The sequence below is a fragment of the Scleropages formosus genome, chromosome 16 (assembly GCF_900964775.1).
Source record: "Scleropages formosus chromosome 16, fSclFor1.1, whole genome shotgun sequence".
Classification (NCBI taxonomy): domain Eukaryota; kingdom Metazoa; phylum Chordata; class Actinopteri; order Osteoglossiformes; family Osteoglossidae; genus Scleropages; species Scleropages formosus.
Genome location: NC_041821.1, coordinates 17,584,541 through 17,607,226, shown reverse-complemented (window position 1 = coordinate 17,607,226; position 22,686 = coordinate 17,584,541). Strand labels below are relative to the sequence as shown.

The 22,686-nt window shown below is 41.2% G+C and overlaps 1 protein-coding gene across 2 annotated transcripts in view; it reads left to right on the top strand.

Moving 5' to 3' along the window:
• The first annotated feature begins 1,077 nt into the window (after positions 1-1,077).
• LOC108933753 (phosphofurin acidic cluster sorting protein 2-like) overlaps positions 1,078-22,686 on the top strand; it is a 73,852-nt gene continuing 52,243 nt past the window's right edge. For both annotated transcript variants that reach the window (XM_018751035.2, XM_018751034.2), the window contains exon 1: positions 1,078-1,432. In XM_018751035.2, coding sequence (XP_018606551.2) covers positions 1,182-1,432 — 251 coding nt within the window. In that variant the 5' untranslated portion in view covers positions 1,078-1,181. The remainder of the gene's footprint in view (positions 1,433-22,686) is intronic.

Sequence of the window (22,686 nt, the reverse complement as noted above, 5' to 3'; positions counted from 1 at the left end):
AGGATTCACAGAGTCAGAATATCATTGTATGGTGTAACAGACTGTTTACTGTACATATAAAAATAAACTCTTGAATCTTCAATTTCGACACCTTTATTGAACAAATAATGAATAAAGGTCACTCATTAAAAAAGTATGTAAACGCTTATATTTGGCAACTAGCAGAAACTCCTCTCTTGCCAATAACCTCAATCAAAAGCTTTTTGTAGCTGCTGATCAGACCAGCACAGCTGTGCAGAGGTATTCTGGGCCATTCCTCTGTACAAAACAGTCTCACTTCATGGATATTTTTGGGATGTCTTGCTTGAACAACCTGCTTAAGATGACACCCCAGCACTTCAATGGGGCAGACTTTGCCATTACAAATTTCAGAACTTTTTCAGTTTGACCAACTCTGGTGTTGATTTACACCTGCATTTAAGATCAATATAGATTTTTTGCTCCAGCATTTTCACAGATAGTCTGCAGGATGAGGGCAGGTTGGTCCAGAGTGAGAATTATTGCTGGTACCGCCTAAGAAAGCACAGCGCACAGCTTCAGTACCCCGATTGTGTCCGCTGCCTTGGTGATGTTATTTGAAATGTTACAAGATTACAGTCTCTTTTGAACAACAATAAACATTTTTTTTAAAAAAACACATGCAAATAAAACATGACTTTACAATTTTACAAATTTGTACAGCTGAATATTTTATTCTTAAAAAATTCAGCAAGCATAATGGATCTATTTCATCCTATTTAGGACTAAAACCAAGTTGTGTCGTTAATACCTATGCTCCATGATGCTGTATAATTATGAACACCCTTTTCCATCTTACCTGACCATAGCAATACAACCATACCTCCTTACCTTCTTCAATAGCTTATAGTATAGATGACAAAAATACAAGAATGATCTGGTTTAACAGCCCGGTGTTAGAAAGAAAGAAAGAAAGAAAGAAAGAAAGAAAGAAAGAAAGAAAGAAAGAAAGGGAGCGAAGGAGGCAGCGCCCCTAGCGGTGAGCAGTGGAACTCCTCCCTGTTGTATGAGCGCAGAAGCCCCGCCCACGCCTCGCTCTGCCGCTCGGGGTGCCGAGGCCGTCTAGAGAGCGAGAGGCGCGTTTACAGGGACGCGGGCGGTGTGTTCGGCTCTCCGAGTGTCCAGACCACACTGTCAGCCTGAGCTGCGCCCCGGGAGAGCCGATGATGGCGGCGGCCGTGGAACGAGGAGGGGTCCGAGCCGCCTTCCTCAACCCAGGCGGCGGCGGCGGCGGTGGCGGCGGCGGAGGATCAGCGCCGGCTCCCGGTTCCGCGGTGCTGGGGGCGGCGGCCGGATCCCTGGTCCTGGGCTCGGGGGTTTCGACCACTCCGGGGGGATCCGGCCCGATTCCTGTCCCTATGAACCTCTTCGCAACCTGGGAAATAGACCGCACTTCCCCGAGCTGCGTTCCACGGTACAGTACAAATTTACCACTCCGATATCATCATGATAATCATGTCATCATATTTGCTCGCGAGCGTTGGTATGACTACTACTCGCTGTTCTCACGGCGCACGTGGAATTCATTGTTGCGTTTAAAATGTGAATTTCAAGCTGTGTGTGTTGCGCCCGAGCTGTGTGTGTGTGTGTGTGTGTGGAGAGAACAAGGGAGATCATGGGCTGGTGGTGGGGAGTTCCTCTGTAATCCGTGTGTCAATGGGCTGGGTTGTCCTCGAACCCGGGTGCACACACCGAGAGACACAGTTATGTTGAAAGAAAAAAAAGGAACACACACGCACACACAGAGCGAGGAAGCGCGTCTATCGCAACTTCTTCACTCCGCAAAAGCGCCGGTCTGTATCTGAAGGCGGATCGCCGTTATAATAAAAGAAACACGTTCGTTTTTAAATTTTTTAGTCAGTCAGTCACTGAGGGCGATCACTGATATCGCCACCTAATCACACAGTTAACCAAACAGCAAGAGTATTATATTATTAATTTTTCTGGTTAATCAGCCGTATTCAATTTGTGATAAGTAACCATGTAGGCGTCTTTTAATTTCGTCCTTTGGACCACATTATATATTAAAATGTTCCTCCCATTTAGTTGCATGCACCAGGTAGAACGTTGAAGACTTATTGAAACGGCTGCACGCGTGTGAATTTGTCTTGATTTATTTAAAAAGCTCTTCTTGGATAAGAGTGCTTCCTTTACCCACACAAGTCGGGTAACTGTCGAGCTTACTATTTATAATTTTTAAAGTGACACGTGCCTGATTTGTTCTTATCAGTACGTTTTTACATTGAAAGTAGCGTGGTACGATGAATTTGATTGATCTGTGCCCGTTTTCCTTGTGCATGATGATGATCAGAATTTATGAATGCTGTACTTGGTGACACTTATTAAGCAACTTAGTGTTGCGCTACTTCGGGGGAAAATACCCATTGTACAGTGGGATAACATTTACTATATCGATTCAGGTAAATCGCTTCATCGGAGTACCCCCTTCAAACTGTAGTCGCGTTATTTCTGCAATAACCCGTCTGCACCGTGTTGTCGGCGGGAAGGGCTCGGCAGATAGGTGGGACCACGAGCAGTTATTTGGCATGCATGGATTATTAAATGTAAGAAAATATTAATGAGCTAATATATATCTCCACATTACAGAATAAAACATTAAAATGCGATAAACAAGTCAACTGTGGTCTCCGCAGATCCCCTATAATTCTCCAAAACGGTTGCCCATTCAAGAATTGTGCATACCTTTCCCATAATGCAGTTGGACACAGCACTCTCCAGCACGCTGCATGTGCTGTATCTGTATGTTTCACTGTGTAAGTGCCAGTAGCTACACTCTGCTCACACATTTTTATTTGTTGCAAATAACTTACACGGTCAAGAGTGATAGTACTTCACTGAAAATATTGCATGTTTTGAATAAAATGCGTTGAAATGGCATGCAGCTTGAGTCTTTGGCCCGCTAACCAACAAGTTATGTTTAAAGAATGAGATGAAATTTGAGCTGATCAGGGGAATAGACATGATGCTGTACATCGTTGCACTCTAAATCTTTTGGGAAATTTTCCGTTATGAAGTCGGTTTGCTGTGGATATGTTGTATTATAATAGTGTACCCTTACATTTTTTGGGGTGTTTCCAATTTTTCTGTAGAGCCTACATGCTGTGGACACATGACTGTGTATTTTAATCCAGAGCAATTTTCTGTATGCAGCGGTCTGTCGTTGCAACTGGAACTTGCTGTCACATGTGATTTATTTAAATATCTTAGCCATGACTGATCCAGCTAAAAAGGGTTAGCTAGAGCTGATTGTTGACATGATACAAGCTGAATATTTCTGCTTGGCCATACATTTTCAGTAGAGATTAACCAGTAATACTCCATGGAGCTCACCCTCTGTCGATGTCTTAAAAATGATTGCTGTAACAGCACTAAGGGTTAGGCACTATTTATCCATGCAGTATTTCTAAGTGCAAAATGCTGCAAAGCTCATGCAGTGATAAATAGTATTCAAATTCTATATTTTTAGCAGTGCTGGTTCTGAAGTTTACATGTAGTTACAAAATGTAACTGCATATCTTTTAGTCATATTTCTAATATTCCAGAATTATCAAGAACAAAAGAAATAACACTGTTTTACCTCATTTATGATTCATCAGAACGTTGCTTTTTATGATAAAGTAACTGCTGTCAATTAGTCTGATTATTTTACCACCCTTGGGGAATGTGTTACACATTTTTATGAATACTGTGTTATATAATCAATAGTAAATTGGGAAAGTTTATCAGAGTATAATCTTTTACATTAGAGCCTTTCTGAGACAGATTGGTATAAGACAGGATGACCCTGTGAAACTGCACACACTCATTCACTTACACAGCTGTAGTAAGAGTTATTTAGAGATCAAAGTTCACCTGACTCGCAGCGTTCTGAGCATCCGAGCCCTTAACTTAATTCTAATACCATGCTCATCTTCTGTTTTTCAATATAGGAAAGTAGAGCAGGGGTGCGCGGTGGCACAGCGGGTTTGGCCTGTGCCTGCTCTCTGGTGGGTCTGGGGTTTGAGTCCTGCTTGGGGTGCCTTGCAATGGACTGGCGTCCCATCCTGGGTGTGTCCCCTCCAGCCTTGCGCCCTGTGTGGGTTAAGCTCTGGCTCGCCGTGACCCCACATGGGACAGACTGTGTGTGTGTGTGTGTGTGTGTGTGTGTGTGTGTGTGTGTGTGTGTGAGAAAGTAGAGCACCTGGTGGAAAACCACTACAGCGAACCGGCCGTTGAGGCACCAGATAAATAATGATGTGAAAGGGGTGAAAAAAAGAATACACAAATGTTTTGCATGAAAAAGTTTGAACGTGTGAGCTTTGATTTAAAGGTTCCCAGAGTGGTTCTGATATTTTTGACTTGGTTTTGCTTTACATTTTATCCATACTCCAAAAAGAAAGGCAGGAATTTTTCATGTTTTTTAAAAAAAAAAAAAAAAAAAATGCATGAACCTTTTGTGGTTTGAGAATTATTGCCCCCCTCCCCCCCTTTAAATTAAAGATGATTGAGTTAGTTTTACATGAATTATGAGCAGATTTTCAGGAATGCATTGCACTTTTTATGCAAGGGAAAGCTGTATATTTTTGATCGCTACAACCTGCCAGTTATTTTTGTTGTTTAGTCCTGTATTGGTCTTGTGTATTGCTGGACATTCCATCCAGATCCAGTCAACTTTTGATCTGGATCTCTTAACCTGGGATATTTTGTGTTTATACAGTTTACTTCCTTTGCTGAATATGTTCATTTTACTTCAGAATTTAATTAGATTTTCTCTACTGTTAGTCTTTTGGAATCTTTTTGTATTCTCAGGCTCATTCTCAAAACAGTTATTTATAGTAATTTAAAACAGTAATTTAATTTAGGAACTTAAAGTAATCATTTTCTCTTTATTGACATATAGCCTGTTAGTATAAATTGCTATTAGAGTAAGTGGTTACATGACAGTAGACATCAGCAAAGGTTGAATGGCTTTAGTATAATATACAGTGAAGAGCTGTGGAATGCAGGACTCCGTCAGGAATTCTTGAGGAGGTGAGAAGCTGAAGTGGGGGGCAGCAGGTGTTTATGATCTGTTTGTTCAATGTGTCCGCTGCATAAGTGCTGGGGGTTAATGCCTCGCAGCTTTTTAAATGTTGCGCGAAAGCATTGCTTGCATTGGATGCTGTTTTTATTAGGTTAGTCTTATTAGGCTCAAACTTTGTTTTACATTTAAGACGGTTTTTTGATCATGAGTTTCAATTTAATTTTTTCCAGTTTTCATTTTGTTTGTGTCAGGCATTTGAGTTTTATTTGGACCATTTTATAAGTGATTCTTGACAGTAATTCCTGATATTTAGTATTTCTTTGTACCTTGAAAGGATTGTCATACATTGTCAATAGCACTGTGAAGCATAACAGTCAGCCCCTGTTCTTGTTTTCTTTTCATCTTGCTTTGTAAGGATATCACTTATAAAGGTTACTGAATACCAGGAGACTTAAACCCCTTTGAAGACCTGTGCGCTCAATTATTTGTCACTGACAAGTAGAAACCAGTTTTTCTTATATTATTATGGTGTACAATCTCATAGTGATAGTATACCCATATTGATGTGACCACCCTTAGAATACAAGATTTGAAAAACAAAAATATACAGACAGGCTATAATCAACATAGTAGTGTTGAGATATAGCGTTATGCAATATATTCTTATTTTTACTCAGAAAATTTGTTGTTACGGCTGTATGTGAAAAGTGATCAAGACTATTATGTTAAGCTGCATAGCACATCACTTGGTAAATTGTATCCAGCTTTTCCAGCTAATCAGTGTTACTTCTGATTTCTAAGAGGCTATGTGTGCATTAACCAATTTTTTGCAAGATTTTTAGCTATAGTGGAAATATAGATAATGTTCGTGGATACCGACCTCAGCTTCTACATATTATAAGTGTGTCTAGACAGACATACTAGTCTTTTGAATTAAACGTCTGCAGAAATCCCCGGTTACGACATTAGAATATTCAGGATGGGGACCAGCCGCTCGAACTGAATTTTTCATTTGAACTAACATGCACACGTATTTAAATTGAATTTAAGTACGTGTGCACGTTAGTTGAGCTCACTAGTGATCGTACATCAACCTTTTCCTTGGGTCATGATACCTCCTGACAGTCCTGATAGGATACCCCCTCATAGTCTTTCTTACTTCACAGATTTTCACTCAAGGATTAATATTACATACAGAAGCATAAAATGTGTGGGCGTTTTAAGTTTTTTTTTTTTTTAAAAACAAAAAGCTCTACCAATCATTTGAGACTCACTATAGAGAAAAAATATGAGTAGGAAAAAGTTATTGCTGGTTAGCTACTGTAGAGGGCCAGTCGGGCCTTTGCCTTGAGAGCAGTGGGCACCGAATGGCTACGTACACCAGAGCTGCAAAATGAGCAGAAAGGTCAGACTTTCATCATACACTTTTTAGAATTGCATTTTCCAGGTCTGGTGTGTGGGGCCTGCAACGCTGCGTACCTGTCGTGTTGCACGGCGTTTATAGACAGATTTGAAATTTACAGAGTGACGCTGATGTGTTTGGCCACCGAGGAGTGCTTAGTGCTCTGTTGGAAGTAACCAGGCAGAAAGTTAATGAAGCGCAACTAAAAAAAAAAATGTTGCCAGCCTCCCCCACTGTCCAAACCTGTGCTGATAGCTTAATTTTGCACAAAAGGCAAATCGATGGAAATTCGGAGGAAAAACCCTGTACAGTGGTACAACCTTACTGTTAGTCTTATTATGGTTTCTTGGAATGGTGAGCAGTTTCTTCTCGAGGAGGGCAAACTCCTCTTGTGATAATCGTAAAGCCAAAGCATGTTTGCACCTGAGAATATGCGAGACGTGAGCGTCGAGCCAAGGAAAGCATTAATCATCCCTGGCCCACATGTGCCTTTCTGCTCAGGATAAGTGTGGAGAGCAGGTTTCCTGAGCTCCGGCTGCGCCTGTTTTCCTTGGGGGTTTTCAGGCAGCAAGGGGGTTGGACACGCAGGAGCAGGCCAGTGACAACCATAACGGAAGTCGCTGCTGCGGTAAACCAGATGCCAAAGAACTGGATCTGAGAAGCTAGCGAAGATTGCCAGCATTAAGCAGTGATGCGGTTTGCCACTGAAAATGCGTCTGGCTTTGAAGAATAAAACATTTTTCTCCAACTGTGCTGATGGAAGGGCTTCGGCTCCTGTTTCTTTCATTTCCTTCCCAAAGGACCTTCCGTCAGATTTTATGGAAGGTAGTTGTCAGATTTAAAAAAAAAAAATCTGTTTAAATACGTAACTGCTTTCTTAAAAACTGCCAAACCACTTGAAGATGTCAAAAAAGCAGTTAACTAGAGAACATGAGTCCCCTTTACCGTATGCTGGCCGGGGCTGTACAATTTGCAATGAAAAGACTCTCCAGCTTCTGCTTCCCCATGAGCAAGTGATCTTGGAAATATTCTGGAATAAATCTTGTTGCAGTAATTAACTGTGTTTGAATCACTAAGGGAGGCTGTACTATATCAATTATTCATGGGGTTCTATTGGAGCGTAATTGGTGCACGACTCCGTACGGCCTATTATCTCTGATGGAACGGTGAGCTCACTTTGAGCTGCTAGAGGACAAGGTGCTCGAAATAGATGAATAAGGACTGCATTATTCCCGACGCATATTGCATGTATTTGAGCGAAAGACCCGCGTCGTTAGCGTGGCAAGCCGTGGATTTCCACACGCTGGTGATCTGGAGGGCAGAGATGCACGTCGTCCTCGGCTTGCGATGGATTCCGATCCGATGACCCCCATCATAAGCCGAAAGTCCCCTAATGTTATACGAACCGTAAGGATATATAAAAAGTTGTCATGCGTAAATGCTACACTCTAACATTTGCAGGGCTCACTTGCTGGCCATTTTAAATATAAAGTAACTTGAAAGGAACCGCGGACAAAATGTTCTGTGGACAAAATGCTGTAGCTGCTGGACACCCAAACGCCGACTGAGACTGAAACGGCAACAAATATAGGTGCCTTTCAGCAGTGCAGACAGCCAGTTTTATCGTATGGCAAATGGATCAGTCGCCGTTAGATTTTGCTACCAAATGTTAGGACTTGAAAATAGCATAATAAGGTTAATGGGACAGCTATCATTAGTCCAGATGGTCGTACATCGCATATGTCGTAACTTGGGGACTACGTGTCTCCTCAATTTCACCAGTCTAACGATAGCAAATCTGCCCCAGTTAAACAATAAAGCAGTTTGCTCTGCTGAATTTCAATTTACAGATAGCAGAGTGGACTAAATTCATCTTGTCCACAAAGATGTGAGATACAGCAGATGCAAGTGTGAAGGGTGTCATTTTGTGGGGGAGATGTGGCAGTCGGTCTTTTTTATGCTATAGCTTGTACTCTGCTCAGCTGCCCTCTCTGATTTCTACATGTGTCTTCCGGAAAATTCTTGTTGTATTTCTTCTTGGTTGCGCTGTGATGGAAGTGAAGCATCTGAAGGAAGACGGAGATACAGCGGTGGGTACCGGCAGGACTTTGCATTCTGATTTGCTGTCTGTCCTGAAAGGTGGATGCATGTTTCTTCTTGAACACCAACTGCCGCTAGTGAAACTGGTAGGGTGGTGACCCCTCCATATCTTATTACTTGTTGTATCTGTTGTAGAACTGCAGCTGTATAATTTGTTGGTGCAGTGGTAATGTTCACTGCAGACATGTGCATTAAGCTTTAGGCAAAAAATAGAACCCCTGCTGGTGCTACATCTTGTTTTAAGACTTAAATCCCTAACAAAGTACCATCCTTTATGATTTAACACTCTGACCCAGACTGAAACGGTACGGTTCCCAATAACTCTTTGCTCGAAAGCAATGTTGTGTGTCTGAATTCATTTGGATTATTGAATTGTGAACTTCGGAGAACTTGTGAATTTATAGAAAGTAGCAGCTCCTAACAGGGCCTGTTGGCACAACAACCTTTATCCTTTCTGACAGAGCTCCTGGTACCATGTTCAAAGCTGATGGCAGAGCCTTGAGTCTGGTAGAATGTCACTTTTCAGTGTCCAGATCCTGTTGCTATTTTAATTCATGTTTTCAGCCAACAAGTTAATTTTGTTTTGGCAGCTAAAGACAGCCCCTTTCACCAGTTAAGATGTTCTCACACCCATTACATTTGTTATAAACATGGATTGCTCTTAAGTCATGGGGGTAGCAGGGGATGCAGTGGTTAGAGTTGTCACCTCGCACTGGAAGGACCAAAGTTTAAATCCCATGTCCTGCTAGTACCCTTCAGTAAGGAACTTACCCTGAATTCCTCCAGTAAAGTTCCACAGCTTTGTAACGTAGCTCTGTCTGACACACACACACCAGTTTTTTGTTGTAAACATATTCATGTGAATCCCCTGTTACTGCATTAGAATGTCCAGGAGGAATGGGCAGCCACTGGTTCTTGGACCCCCAGAGCTTTAGTTTTCTCCCAGTGGGATTTTTTTTTAATTTTTTTTTTTCCTCGCCTCAGCTGCCATCTGGAAAATCATAATAGCTAATTATAATTTCTTTTGTTGTGTATTGTGTCCTTCCCTGGAACTTCATTCAGTGCTGTGTGTCACCTTAGTGAGAAGAGTGAACTATAAAAAATAAATCTGTATTGAATGTAAATGGGTGAATAACTGTAAATACCTTGACATTGTATGCTGCTTTAAAGAAAGGTGTCAGCTAAGTGAATAAATGTAACAAAGCCAGCTCCTGCGCCACTGTTCTTGCACTATTCCTTGCAAGATTAAATCATGGAATTGTGGTTTCCAAGAGTGTGTTAGGATGAAGAGCATTGATTTTCCCAGATCTATGTTCTATGATTGCAGTGAATACAAAAGCTCTGCTGTTTGAAAATATCTGCCCCGTGGGCTTGTGGAGAAAATGCAGTCTGATTTAAGACAAAAGCTTCCCAAGCTTTTTTTCTGACATCGGGCAACATTTGCATTATTTAACAAGACACTGGCAGCTTAAATCTCAGCAGAGTAGACTTGCGAACTGTATGACTTGGTTTAATGCTGCAAAATAACAAGTCCTCTGTCACATTGCTGTTTGTCGTTAAAGTCTCTATTACTCTATTTTCCCAAATTTTCAGCTTGAGGTTCTTAGCCATCCTTCCATTTGCATATTAACTTACTTTAAAATAGTAATGATTATTGTTCTTTATTTCCGTCAGTCTTGTTTTCATCTTATGCATGGCTGTAACCTGGCAGGAAAGACATGTAATCCTCTGACAAATCCTTCTCTTCATGCCCAGCCCAGTCCTCAAACGAATGATCCTCACTTGGTTCATGCTTGCAGAACTTACAGATGTACGTTGAATCCACTGGTCTGAAGCAAGTAGGAGAGAAGAAATGGTAAAGGTACCAGAAGAAAATAGAGGACCAGAGTGTCTCCACAAGGGATTTTTTTTTTTTTTTTTTCCCTGCCCCCTTGACTTGCAAGGAACTGAGTGTTTGCATCTCGGTATATTTCAGTTTGCCTATAATTTCTCTTTTGCCTACAAAGGCCAAAATGCCTGAATACGTTCCTTCATGTTTCTTTTATCGTCACGTTTTACATTCCGTACTCGATACATCCAATTACCTGTCTTGCCTTCTGGTGGGCAGCTTTGCAGGATGGCATTACGGAGAAAAGCACTTGATTCTGCAAGACTTAGTCAGCTGGGCTCTTCTGGTGAAGAGACTCTCTCAGCTGTGCCTTGTCAGAAGAAAGCCTCCGTATGGAATACATAGCAAATAAGAAAGATGGATGATGTTGGAAGTGCCTCTAAGGCACAAAGCATCAGCTGATTGCAGTGGTGTGCGCCGGAGGCCAGTGGCTTACTGCCAGACCACGGTGGCACTCCGTCATCCTGATCATTAGGTACCTCCTTGGGGGCTAGATAGTGCTTCTGTAGCAGGGAGTCTCCACCACTGTTCTGCAAAGTCTCCACTCCAGTTGGGTTCATATTGCTCTAATTTGCTAGTTCCTGGAGGATTAGCATCTCCTGCGAATCGACCACAGTCTGACCTTAGCAGACCTGCTTTAATTAAGTAATCTTCAACGTGTTGCACCTGAGAATAGCTGGATTTAATGAGGGGCAGCAGCTGGGGGCTTCCGCTCGGAGACAGTGGGTAGGTGTGGCTCGACTGTCTCTGCTACAAACAGCTGCTCTGGGTCATTACCTAGGTGCCAAACCTTATTGGTTTTTCTTTACTTGTTTTCGTACCTTTTGCTCGGCAGTTGCGGCTGTTATGTAACATAGATGCAGTCTGAAAACGAGGGGGTTTTTTTTGTATGTCGGCTCAGATTTTTGCAAAGAGCAAAGTGTATATACCCAAGTAATATATGTCACTGAAAGCTAAGGTTTGGCTTTGAGTATGTAACCTGTTCTTGTGCATAATTCAGGATTATTTCTTCGGTTTCTTCGCATGTGCCAGTTTTTGTGTTTTTCAGTCAAATGGTACAATGGCAACATGTACGAAAGGTGGGTTGTTTGTTTTCATAGGGTGCTTATGGCTAATGATGTCAGCAAAAAAAAAAAAAAAAACCAAATTCAGGGACGCCATTTCACAGGGAGGTGCAGATTCTTGCGCAGGTCCCTGAAACACGTTTACCTGCATCTCCATGGACGCTGAAGCAGTCAGGATACACTGAGCTTGTGTTCCTCTCCTTACACTCTGTGGCTCTCTGTGTGACCAGATGGGGTGTGTAGTGACATAGAGAATAGGCAGAAATCTGTTAGCTGTTTAGAAGTACAGAAATTTATATATAATATATACACATTGAAAACCTCTTTAAGGTGGAGTTCCGGCAACCCTGTCATAAGCTGAACATGGATGTGTAAACAATTTATGCGACTTCCACATTGTGCATAATAATATAAATTCAGCACAGTTATTTTTTTTAAGCTGCACTATAATTTTTGCTTTCATTTCTAAATATAATGTGTGTGCTTTATTTAGCTATCCAAAGTAACTTACATTTAATTCATTCTAAGTACCATGCTGAAGGGTACTGCAGCAGGAGTGGTATTTGAACTTGGTACTTTTACATTGTTAGGCAGTGCCACATGTCATTGCTCCCTCTCACTAATTATCTGAATTCTGTGTTGCTGTACGTGTCCAGTTTGACATCTCACTTGGTTCTACCTTCTGAATGTGGAAAACTGTGTTTGACAATTAGGGCAGCAGTAATTGTCTCGTTATCCAATTTGTACAGTCATCATTCAGAGTCTGTGCTCTGTCCTTTGGTGATGCTCATTCTGCTGTTAATGGCCTACTTTTCCCCAAGTTACTTCGCCTGGTATTTTCCGTTCCAATGCTTGAACCATGAATTACTTTATTTGGAGAATCAAATGAGATTAATAGCGCAGTAGGAATTTTTTGTTCACATCTTAACATGCATTTCTGTATCTTTTTTTGGTTCCTTGTGTGTTATTTGGACGAGTCTAGGACTAAAATAAAGGGATTGGAATTCGTTTGAGTTTATTTTATGGATCGCTCTTTTCTCCAGTGTGACACGGAGTGCCGAACATCATTCCTTTGAATGTGGTACACGGAGAGGAAAATGGTACGATGCAGATATCACGTTACTAAGGTGACAGACATATACAACTGTTTGGATAAGCCAGCTAGCGAAAGTGGAGAGGAAAACAAAAGCTTCCAGATGTAAAGAAGGAGAGAAAAGTAAACTTCTGGAGGTATAAGTACCAGTGGCTGCCCACCCCTCCTAGGAATTCTGCTGTGGTGACAGGAGACGTGTGTGGAAAGCTATGGAAACGTGGGATAGGCTGCACCTCAGCTTCAGGCATTTTGTCTCACATTTGCAGTCCATCAGCTGCTGCTAGGCCTCAGTCGTGTTGGTCTGGCGGCCAGAATAGCAGCGGCCCAGTTCCATTAGGCAGCAACTGTCTGCAGTGAACACCATCATCCTTGAGTTTTTCTTTTTTTTTTTTTGAGGACTTTTGATTTTTGTCTACCTTCGACAAGCCCAGCCAGGCCAGTCACGCTTTTTCTGCCGTGCTTTATCAGACAGCCTTATGGACAGAATCCAGTTCTATAGATTGACTGTAGTACCAGTGGGAGTGTTACCCTGGATGTGACTGTATGGTCATGCTCCTGAAAATAAATTGTTGGTCCTGCTTGATCCCCACCCAGGAGGATGCCTCAAAATCTTCTCTGTTGTTCTTGGCACCCACAGTATGAAGAGAGGAACTGATGGAAACCCCATCTCCCTGCCTTGACAGAGTCAAGGGCACTTAGGAATAACATTCCCCACCCACTATGTAACTCATAAAAGCCAGCCATGCTGATCATGTGGATCCATTCTAATACATGACATGCTGGTAATTTAACAGCCTCTGGTACCATCCGCCTTTTCAGAAGTCTACTATACTGGTTACATGAGTTTACCCCACATCATCCAGCACTAAGGTCTGAGGTCAGGTAACATCTAGGTCTATGCTTATTCCTCTTAGCCCAGAAAAATATATATATGTGTGTGTGTGTGTGTGTGTGTGTGTGTATATATATATATATATATATATATATTTATTTATACACGTAGGTGATTGAATTTATTAAGCAGCATGGCTAAGACACAAGTTATAATAAAACGGCTATAATAAAAAGTAATTAAAGTAACACACACTGGAGATAATAATGATCTTTGATCTATGTACAGGAGTGTATACATTTGCTACTGAATTTAGAATATACTGTACAAAGCTGAATAACAAGAGAGAGGTGGATGTTCATCGCATCCAGTTTATTCAGGTGCTTTAAAGCTCTCTGACTGAAATGTGTAATCCATCTGACTTTTTCGTGGCTCCAGTGATTTGGCCTCAAATTCCAGGGGATTTCCAAATGGGGGGGGGAAACATTTAAGAAGAGGTGTTCATGCAAATTTTTTTCATTCCAGCCATGCCCACATCATCTTTTTCCCAGCTCTCTTGAACTCTGTTAACAAAGATTTGACCTTTGGTTGTTCTTGGGAGCCATCTGTGTGCAGCACTGTTTTTTTTTTTTTTTTTTTTTTTTTTTTTTTTTTTTTTTTTTAAAAAAAAAAAAAAAAAGGTGTACCCATGCTTTAGGTCCAGCCCATAAGAATTCACTACCGTTTGTGTCAGCCCCATGTGTTCATTTTCTCCGCCGATCCCCGGTCATCCTGGGAACTGGCAAGCCATTTAACCGGATGTGACTTCCTTCCGCATTGTGAGTCTGTTATAAGCTGGTGATGTGGTACAATGTGGTACAGTGTGCAATACTTATTATGCAGACACAAGTAAACCATGGCCAACTATGCTGAGGGTGATAACTGCAGGGAGAGTAGATGGACCATAGGAGGGTCCCAGCTGTCGCAAAACTCGCGCCATCAGTTCTCTCTCTGTGAAATCTAAATTTGGCTCTGGGGGACCTCAACCCTCTGTTCCTGTGCCCTTTCAAGAGACCCTTCATGTTTGCTCCAGCACGCTTGGCCTTCCGGCCTGCAGCTCTGTGACTCACACCCTGCCTTCAGGTGGATAGGCTGAGTCACAGCCAACAGCAGGACGTGAAGTGGCATCAACCCACTGCACGCAGTGCACAGTACTGGAAGTGCAGCCTTTGAGCACACCTTTGTGCTTACCTGTCTTTCACCACAGCTGAACACTGTAAACTTCATATGTCCTTGAATTCTGATGTCAAGTAGCTTGAGAATAACATCATTTTTCATTTATTTAAAAACGTAAAACAATTGTGATTTTTTTTTTTTTTTTTAATGTCACACATGCATTTGGCAAGACTGTTCTTTATTTGAAAGTTACCACCTTTTTGTAAAACCTTAAGCGAGTGAATCAACTCATTAATATTTAGTTAGCTGACACCATTCCCCAGGGCAACTTGTAATATTTGGTTTGTACACTAACATGTTTTCACTGATTTACCCATTAATATAGGCAGGCATTCTTACTAGAGTAATTCAGTGTAAGTACCTTACTTAAGGGTACAGCAGCAGGATTGGTATTTGAAGCCCGGTCCTTCGACTGCAAGCCAACAGCTCCAGCCACTACACTATGTGCTGTCCCTGTAAGACAACAGCTAATTTATAAGAATAAGAGGTATTTATTTCAACAGTGGTCAGGTCCTGAAAATTAGGATTGCTAAAGAATACTTAGGCATAATTTACAAGCTATTTTAGCTCAGAGAATTAAAGCCTTGTTATGAGTATGATGTTAAGCACAACCTTTATTTTTTAAATGTCAAGGTATTTTAAGCCAGCAAGTGCGAATTGCTTAGAATGGGTCTAGTACCGTCCACGAAACAAAATAGAATTCCGAGAATTTTAACTGGGAAGTTGTTTTGCTCCCAACGAAAATAAGAGGAAGCTTATATTAAAGACAGAAAGCACAGTGTTGTTCGCTAGGTGCTGCAGTCATCTGGTCGTCTATACTGAATTTATTCTCTGCATGTTGTTTCTACATTACAGGCCTTTACTGCACAATGCCTCTGGAGAGCAATTAGCAACCTTTCTGTGAACATTTACTACATTTAAACAGCTTGACTGAGCAATGGGTTCAGTCTATTCCAGTGCCTAAATAATCTTTTTGAATTGTTTAAAGTCGGCAGTGAAAATCTTCTTTCGTGCTCTCCTACCTGCTCTAAATTATAATTATTTTAGATGCTCATGAGTTTAATGTAAATTGGCAGACAACTTAATCATGCCTAATGAAATGTAGAATGTTGCATCTTATCCATCTTACTTTGCATTGTTATTAAAAGCAAGGTACATAAACAGTCCAGCTACAAATCTTTTATGTTGTCTTGCTATTTGCAGCAAATGCATATAGTCTATTTTCAGAACTCGTACAGATAAATGTGCTTTTTAACAAGTGCATATCAGCTGAGTATGTTTCTTTTCATTCCTACATGGAGTCCTCAGCAGGCTCTTTAGCTATTATGAAAATGCCCCTTCGTGGTTATCACGAAGATGAACACATCTTGAATTTACTCGTTATGCAGTTGCTGGAGCTTTATTTCTGAATCCTAATTTCAAGGCTTTTCACATTAAATGAGTTATATTTGGGACTGTCCTCAAAATGTGGAATTTATTACATTTTGGTTATTTATTTGCATGATGCCTTTTTTCCAAGGGGACTAAAAGGGACATGGTCCTTCTCTCAGCCTCCTGGTGGGATGATTGGATTGTGGACTCAGTTGTGATGATCATTTCGAATGAGTACGTATAACTTGCTTGGGGAATGTCAGTATAGGGCGATTGTATTAAGGGTTTCACCTTTCTTTGTTACCAGGCCATGTTTTCTGGTGTTCCTCTGTGTGCCAGCTGTGTTCTTAAAGGCACTTTCAAGTAGGAATGTAGGCCCTGAATAATGTCGACTCCTCTGATTAGACAACCATTTAACTCCTAACGTAAGTCACTTCTAACTATACTCCCAAGATCATCATGCACCTCAAGCAGATGAACAGCATCAACAAATGTTTTTCCCTCTCCCTAGGGGCTTTTGCCTGCTCCCTTCTCAACTCTTTGTTGTAGTATATTATCTAAGCTCTTATGGCCATTCTGTGAAAATGTGTGGCCCACTCAATTTAGGTGAATGAATGATTATGTTATAAATATTTCACAAAACCTTTCAATTGCTGTATATAGTGTACATCAGTAAAATTATCTGACTATTTGTCTGAGGGATTCAAAAAATGTTTGTTTTTCTTCATGAGAAGCCTGCGTTTGGCATTGTGTATATATATTTTGCTTTGAACATCATTAGACTTCTGTTATAAATGTACTGAGTGAAAATTTTCACGAAGAGTGTTGTCATTTCTACAGTGGAGTGGCCAGGGGAAAAAAAACAATGGTTACCACCCCTCAGATGTAATATAAGCTGTTTGCGGTCTTATATGTTACTTACAGTTTTTCATTTAGCAGTTGTTTTTCTCCAAAGTGACATATGTCTCGGAGAACAATACAAAGAGTGCGTTGCATCAACATACTTTCCTGGATTGGTTGTTCAGAGAGGTGCATTCTGACCAGTTATTTTGATGCAGGTGCCTTAGTTTTCAGTTTGTTTTCTGTGTACCATGTCTTTATTTTAACCCCCATATAGCTGAATATTTCACTTCAGCATTTCAGATAATTAGACTGAAGGTACTACAAGAGGATCCCTTCTGGGTTTCAAACCTGCAGTGTTCGGATTACAAGTGCCTATCGTTAACCTCTATGTCCTGTCCTGTTTGTTGGACACCAGAGGCCAGCAGTCAGAGCAGTGGTTTGGTGGAGTGTCATACCTCTATGTTTGCTGTCCACCATAATCCCCCTGCCACTCATCATCGGGGGGGGGGGGGGGGGGGGTTTCTTCCCTTGCTCTTGCTTCCTGACCAAAGCCTTCCTGGACCATTTCCTTGGGAAGCATTTTGCATTCCTCTGTGAAGTCTCCAGCATGCTGATAGAGCAAGTTGAGGAGCTCCTTCCTGAGAGGGCTCAGGAGGCTCGTCTTGTGTTGCGTGCGTAGAAATGTGATGACTAGAATGGACTGGAAGCAGGTGCAGCCCAGCTAGTCAGCTTCTTTACAGCAATAGGCAAGCTTCATGGGACAGCTGGTAGTATAGTGGTTAGAGCTACTGCCTTTGGATCCAAAGGAGGCAGGTTTGATCCCCACCTCCAGCTGTAGTACCCTTCAGCAAGTTACTTAACCCTAAATTACTCCAGTAAACTTACCCAACTGCATAAATGGGTAAATAGCTGTTAGCTTGTGATAATTATTACCTTAAAACTGTAAGTTGCTTTGGAGAAAAGCATCTGCAATATTATGAAGTGTACTGTAGTCTTTAGAAGGAATTGGTATGAAGGAGGAGGAAGGATATAATGGCTCTGCTCTTTCTGTAGTTGTGGAGAATGCACTGCTGATGCAAAATGATCTTTTTTTGTATTTTCAGTCAAGCATAACTACAGCAAAGCTATTGCTATAGTTCTGTGTCAGAGTTGTTCATCCAAGCAAACTTGATGTCATGCAGAAGCACATAATGTCTCCATGAATCTGGATCCAAGGGTGTCAAGCTCTGGAAAAAGACTTAGGACAAGAGAGGCTGTAAAGCTTCATGCAAGAGGAAACAATATTTGAGAACTTTGTTTTTTCCCTTTTTGTTTCAGCTCAGGCATTTCCTGGACACCTGTGTGCCAGCAACAACAAAGAGTCTGTTCACTGTGGGACAAAGACTGGGCCTATCAGCACTGTAATGTACTTTTGTGCTGTAGTGGTGGTGTCCTGGATCTTATAAAAAGTATACTGCATTCGACCCCAGATTTATTGCTTCATAATGAATGAAAAGTTTGTATTTTACAGCTCATGTTCTTGCCGAAAGGGATATGGAATTCTGACAATTTCTTTAAACGATCTTTATGGCAGTATCAACACTAGATTTTAAGTTTTAATTTTTTTATCTTTAATAAATTGTAGTATTAACATTGTGACATTGAATATTTTTTTTAATGCACACACTGAGAACTGCAGTTATTTCATCTTTGCTAAATCTGAATTTATCTGCCTTAAAATATCATGTACACTTACCGGACACTTTATTAGGTACATGTGCTCATTAATGCAAACAGCTTGCTCCTTCAAACTCCAAATCCTGTAGCTGTAAAGCAGTATGGCAGGGTGCTTAGATTTGGTTACTACTGGACTAAGCATTATATTTTACAGGAAAAATGATCTAGGCAATATCGCATGTGGTATGATTGTTTATGCTGGATGTGATGATTCCAGCATCTCAAAAACAGCCACACTCCAGGGATTTTTGAGCACTACAGTGTCACGAATTTACATGAAATTATGCAATAAATATAAAAAAAATCCAATCAGCAGCCCTTCTGTTTGTGAAAAGATCTTGTGAATGACAGAGGTCAGAGGAGAGTGGCAGACTTGTTAAAGCAAACCGTAAGGCCATACATGCAAAAATAATAGCTCAGTAAAACGATGGTATGTTAAAAGGCATCTCTCAACACACAGCTCGTTGAACCTTGAAGCAGATGGGCTACAGCATCAGAAGACGATGTTGGGATCACTGTCTGTGAACTGAGAACAAGAACATAAGGTTCCAGTGGACATGCAATCACCATCATGACTGAAAAGCAGAACATTGGTTGGTTGGTCAAATCCCAGTTTTTCTTTTAACATGCTGATGGGTCGGAGACTGGTGTAAAAGGAATGAATGTATGGACCCACCCTGTGTGGTATACAGAGGTGATGGTGGTTTGATGGTGGGGGGGGGGTGATTTTTCGGCACACATTAGCATTTTTTGTACCAGCTGAGAACTGTTTGAACGCCACACAGCGGAGGTGGAATGCAATATTGGTAGAAAGAATGTCTCGCCAAAAAGTCTGCAGAAACTGTATGAAGCTGTCAGTCCAGCATGAACCAAATGCCCTCTATAATGGCTCCAGCCCCTTGTTGCTAAAATCATGCTGTTCTAGATGCGCAAGAGGGCTCCACCTGGAACTCAGCAGAGGTACCTAATAAAGTGGCTGGTGAGTGAATGTGTTTTTGTTTAGCGTCTTGTCCTCAGAGCGTGTTGGCATGACCCCCTGCCTTGAGATTTATATTCGTGCGAGAACTGAATCACAGGTTACTATAGCCTCACCCTGCAAACATGAGGCATGGGTGAAGTAGGGGCAGGTCCTGGGAGACACAGTGTAAATTCCCTCACTGCTTAATTTTGTTTTGTCAGCAGCCGCTGAAGTTTGTCTGCCAGCAGACTCATTCACTCTGATCAGCTGTTCCACTTTGGTTACTCTTTCCCACATCTGATAGCGAATTTTGTGTTCCCTGCTGCATTGTAATTTCAGTCGTGTGTCATGTCTGTGATGTGTTGGTTTTCACATCTCAGATTTATTTTACTGGGGCTGTCTGATTTTTGCCAACCGCATTTTCTGTTTGTGAACAAATACAAAAGAGAGGTTGTTTAAATATTGTACAGCACTTTTTAGCCCTGTATTTCTCTTAGCCGATGCTTTAAATCCAAGGTAACTTACAATGCTGCCCATTTAATAGCACCATATATTTTGTAGGATGAATTTTGGGTTCTAAGGGTTCTGCAATGGGGAACCAGCACTAACATGACCTGGCAATAAATCAATGTATAAACTGTTGTGCAACTTGCTGCCCTTGGATAATTCCTCCTCTTCATTCACTTCTAAATCAATTCAGAAGCATTGCCTGGCATGATCTTAAATTATGGGACCAAGTAATCAGTGTTAATAGTTGTTTCCCTGAGCAAGAATTGCCATGTTTTTGTTTGTAAGTGTAAATTGCCATGTGTTTGTGTATTTTGCACAGTCTCAGAATACCTAATCTTCATAGAACAGGATAGATAAAATAGTCCTTTATTAATCCCTGCAGGTAAATTTACAATTCCTTCATAAAGGTAGAAGTCAGTGGCCGGTTGTGAAGTGGGTCCCATCTGAATTGGTGTGGTTGATCTATACATACATTCACCCCATGAGCTACTTCATTTCCCTTCTTGGGTTCTGCTCAACCCTCTGAGTCACTTGTTCATGATTATTCCTAATGAAACCGCATGTCACCCTTAATTACATTCATGTCATATTTATGCCAGTTTCTCTATTTCACTATTAATTTCTTTTGTCAGCAAGGGATAAATACATTACTGCTTTATGGGGGAAAAAAAAAACAGTGGTATACTTTTTTTTTTTTTTTTTTTTTTTTTTTTAAGGTTAACAATCTCTACATTGTGTTTGCCAGTTTTATTCAAGGAAAATGTGATGTCAGGAAGAAACTGTTTCTCTGTGATTGTGATTGGGACTCAGATGATGCTGTGTAATTTCGTTGGATTGAGGGTGAAAAGAGGAAGAATGAGATGGCCGTAGAGCAAGGCCATTCAGCAACAGGCATTTTATGAATATTTAAGAACTGAAATATCATTGGTAATAATATGTGGGAATATAATGCAAATGCATTTTGCATCCACTTCAGTGCTGAATCACTACTCTGGTGCCAGTTTCGTCATCTGTGTCCTTTGGTATTGTAATTAAATCCTGTTTATGGCTTTATAATCTTCCAGAGATTAAAAGCCAATGACCAAGCCAGTTTTAGCAAGAGATTTTTCACAGATGCCAAGTGGACTGCATGTGCCAGGTTAATATTATCAGGGAAAGCCCACCAAAGAAGTATGTTTTGTGAGTGGCTGGTTCTCTGAAAATCCCAAAGGAGGGGGGGAGGAGCTGAATATGCCTTGCACCTGCTGTTTTGGCAGATCCCAGTCCAACTCGAACATTCGCTCCTTATTTATAGCTCACCGTGCCACCACGGTCAGGCTGGAGCTTTAGTTCCATGCACCATGTGTTGAAGATGGTGAGCACAAGAGTGCATTGCTTTTTACATGATATGTACCATGCTGGTTCCTGAGCAATTTTCCTCTGATTTCCTGGGGATTGTGTTGTGGGGGGCATTGTATGTGTTACGTATACAAGCTTTGTCCTGCGAGATTAATCTAGAGGGAGTGAGCAGGAACAAGTAATCCCCTGGTTTTCCTTCACATCATGGTAGGATATACCATAGGAGCAAATGCCCACTTAAGACTTATCGTCATTGCATCTGCATATAGCTGTTTGCCTTTTTTTTTCTTTTTTATGAAGTAGTTCTTTCAAGCACCAAACAAACATGCCTTGAAGAAGCAATCCAATTGCAAATGCCTTGAGGCTAGTGTATGAGATTCATATAGTGTAATGTTTCCAAAGCACAATCAGCTACTTTCACTTGCTGTTTTTATTTTTGTGCCTCCCCTCTCTGTACCTGATTGTAATGCCAGCAGTACAAAAGATTGTAAATCTGCAGAACTGGCTACATTATGTATGGTTAGAAGATACACAAATGTAACAGACCACTTTTTAAGAAATACGTTATTTGGTATACCAGGTGTTCTACATTTTTTTTACCTGCTTTGATTTTTGGAATGATGTCAATGGAAAAAAGAAGTGCACCCAGCCCTGAGCTGTGAGGGTCAGGTCAGCATGGAGAATCATTATCATTACTGATATTATACAACCTTCGCTCAATCCCTTCAATTTGTTCTGTTGATGCGTTCATTTGTGACTGAGAAAATAATCTTACTGTCTATGGAATACAAATATTTCTTGTTTGACTATTTTTGACAAATTTCGCTGTTGCTCTACCCAAAAGTGAGTAAATGAGTGCCTGGCCACCACCCTGAACTCTGGATCGCTGGGGCCTCACTCAGCCAATGACATCACCAGCCAAGGATGCAAAAATGTTTATCAGAACCCTTGCATATGTGTTTTAATTATTAAGGCAAGCCCTACTCCTGTATGATGTGTTATTTTAGGCAAGACATGTAAGGAGTAAAAATATTTGATTTAGTGGTTCCAGCTACAGGGGATCACACTCGTCATCCTCCCTGGCAATGCTGATGTCAGGGTGCTGGGAAAGCGAGCCTGTCTGATAGATTAGCCTTACATTCAGGAGTAATAATGCAGATTTCAGGGTTGTGGAACAGTGGACCAACTCTTTTCCTCAGTGCAGATGTTTGAGGAGGCATGGGAACTTGCTAAACCAGTGTACGTGTTTTTGTGGACTTGGAAAAGTCTTAAGGCTATGTTCCTTGGCATGTGCTATAGGAAGAGGTACTTCAGG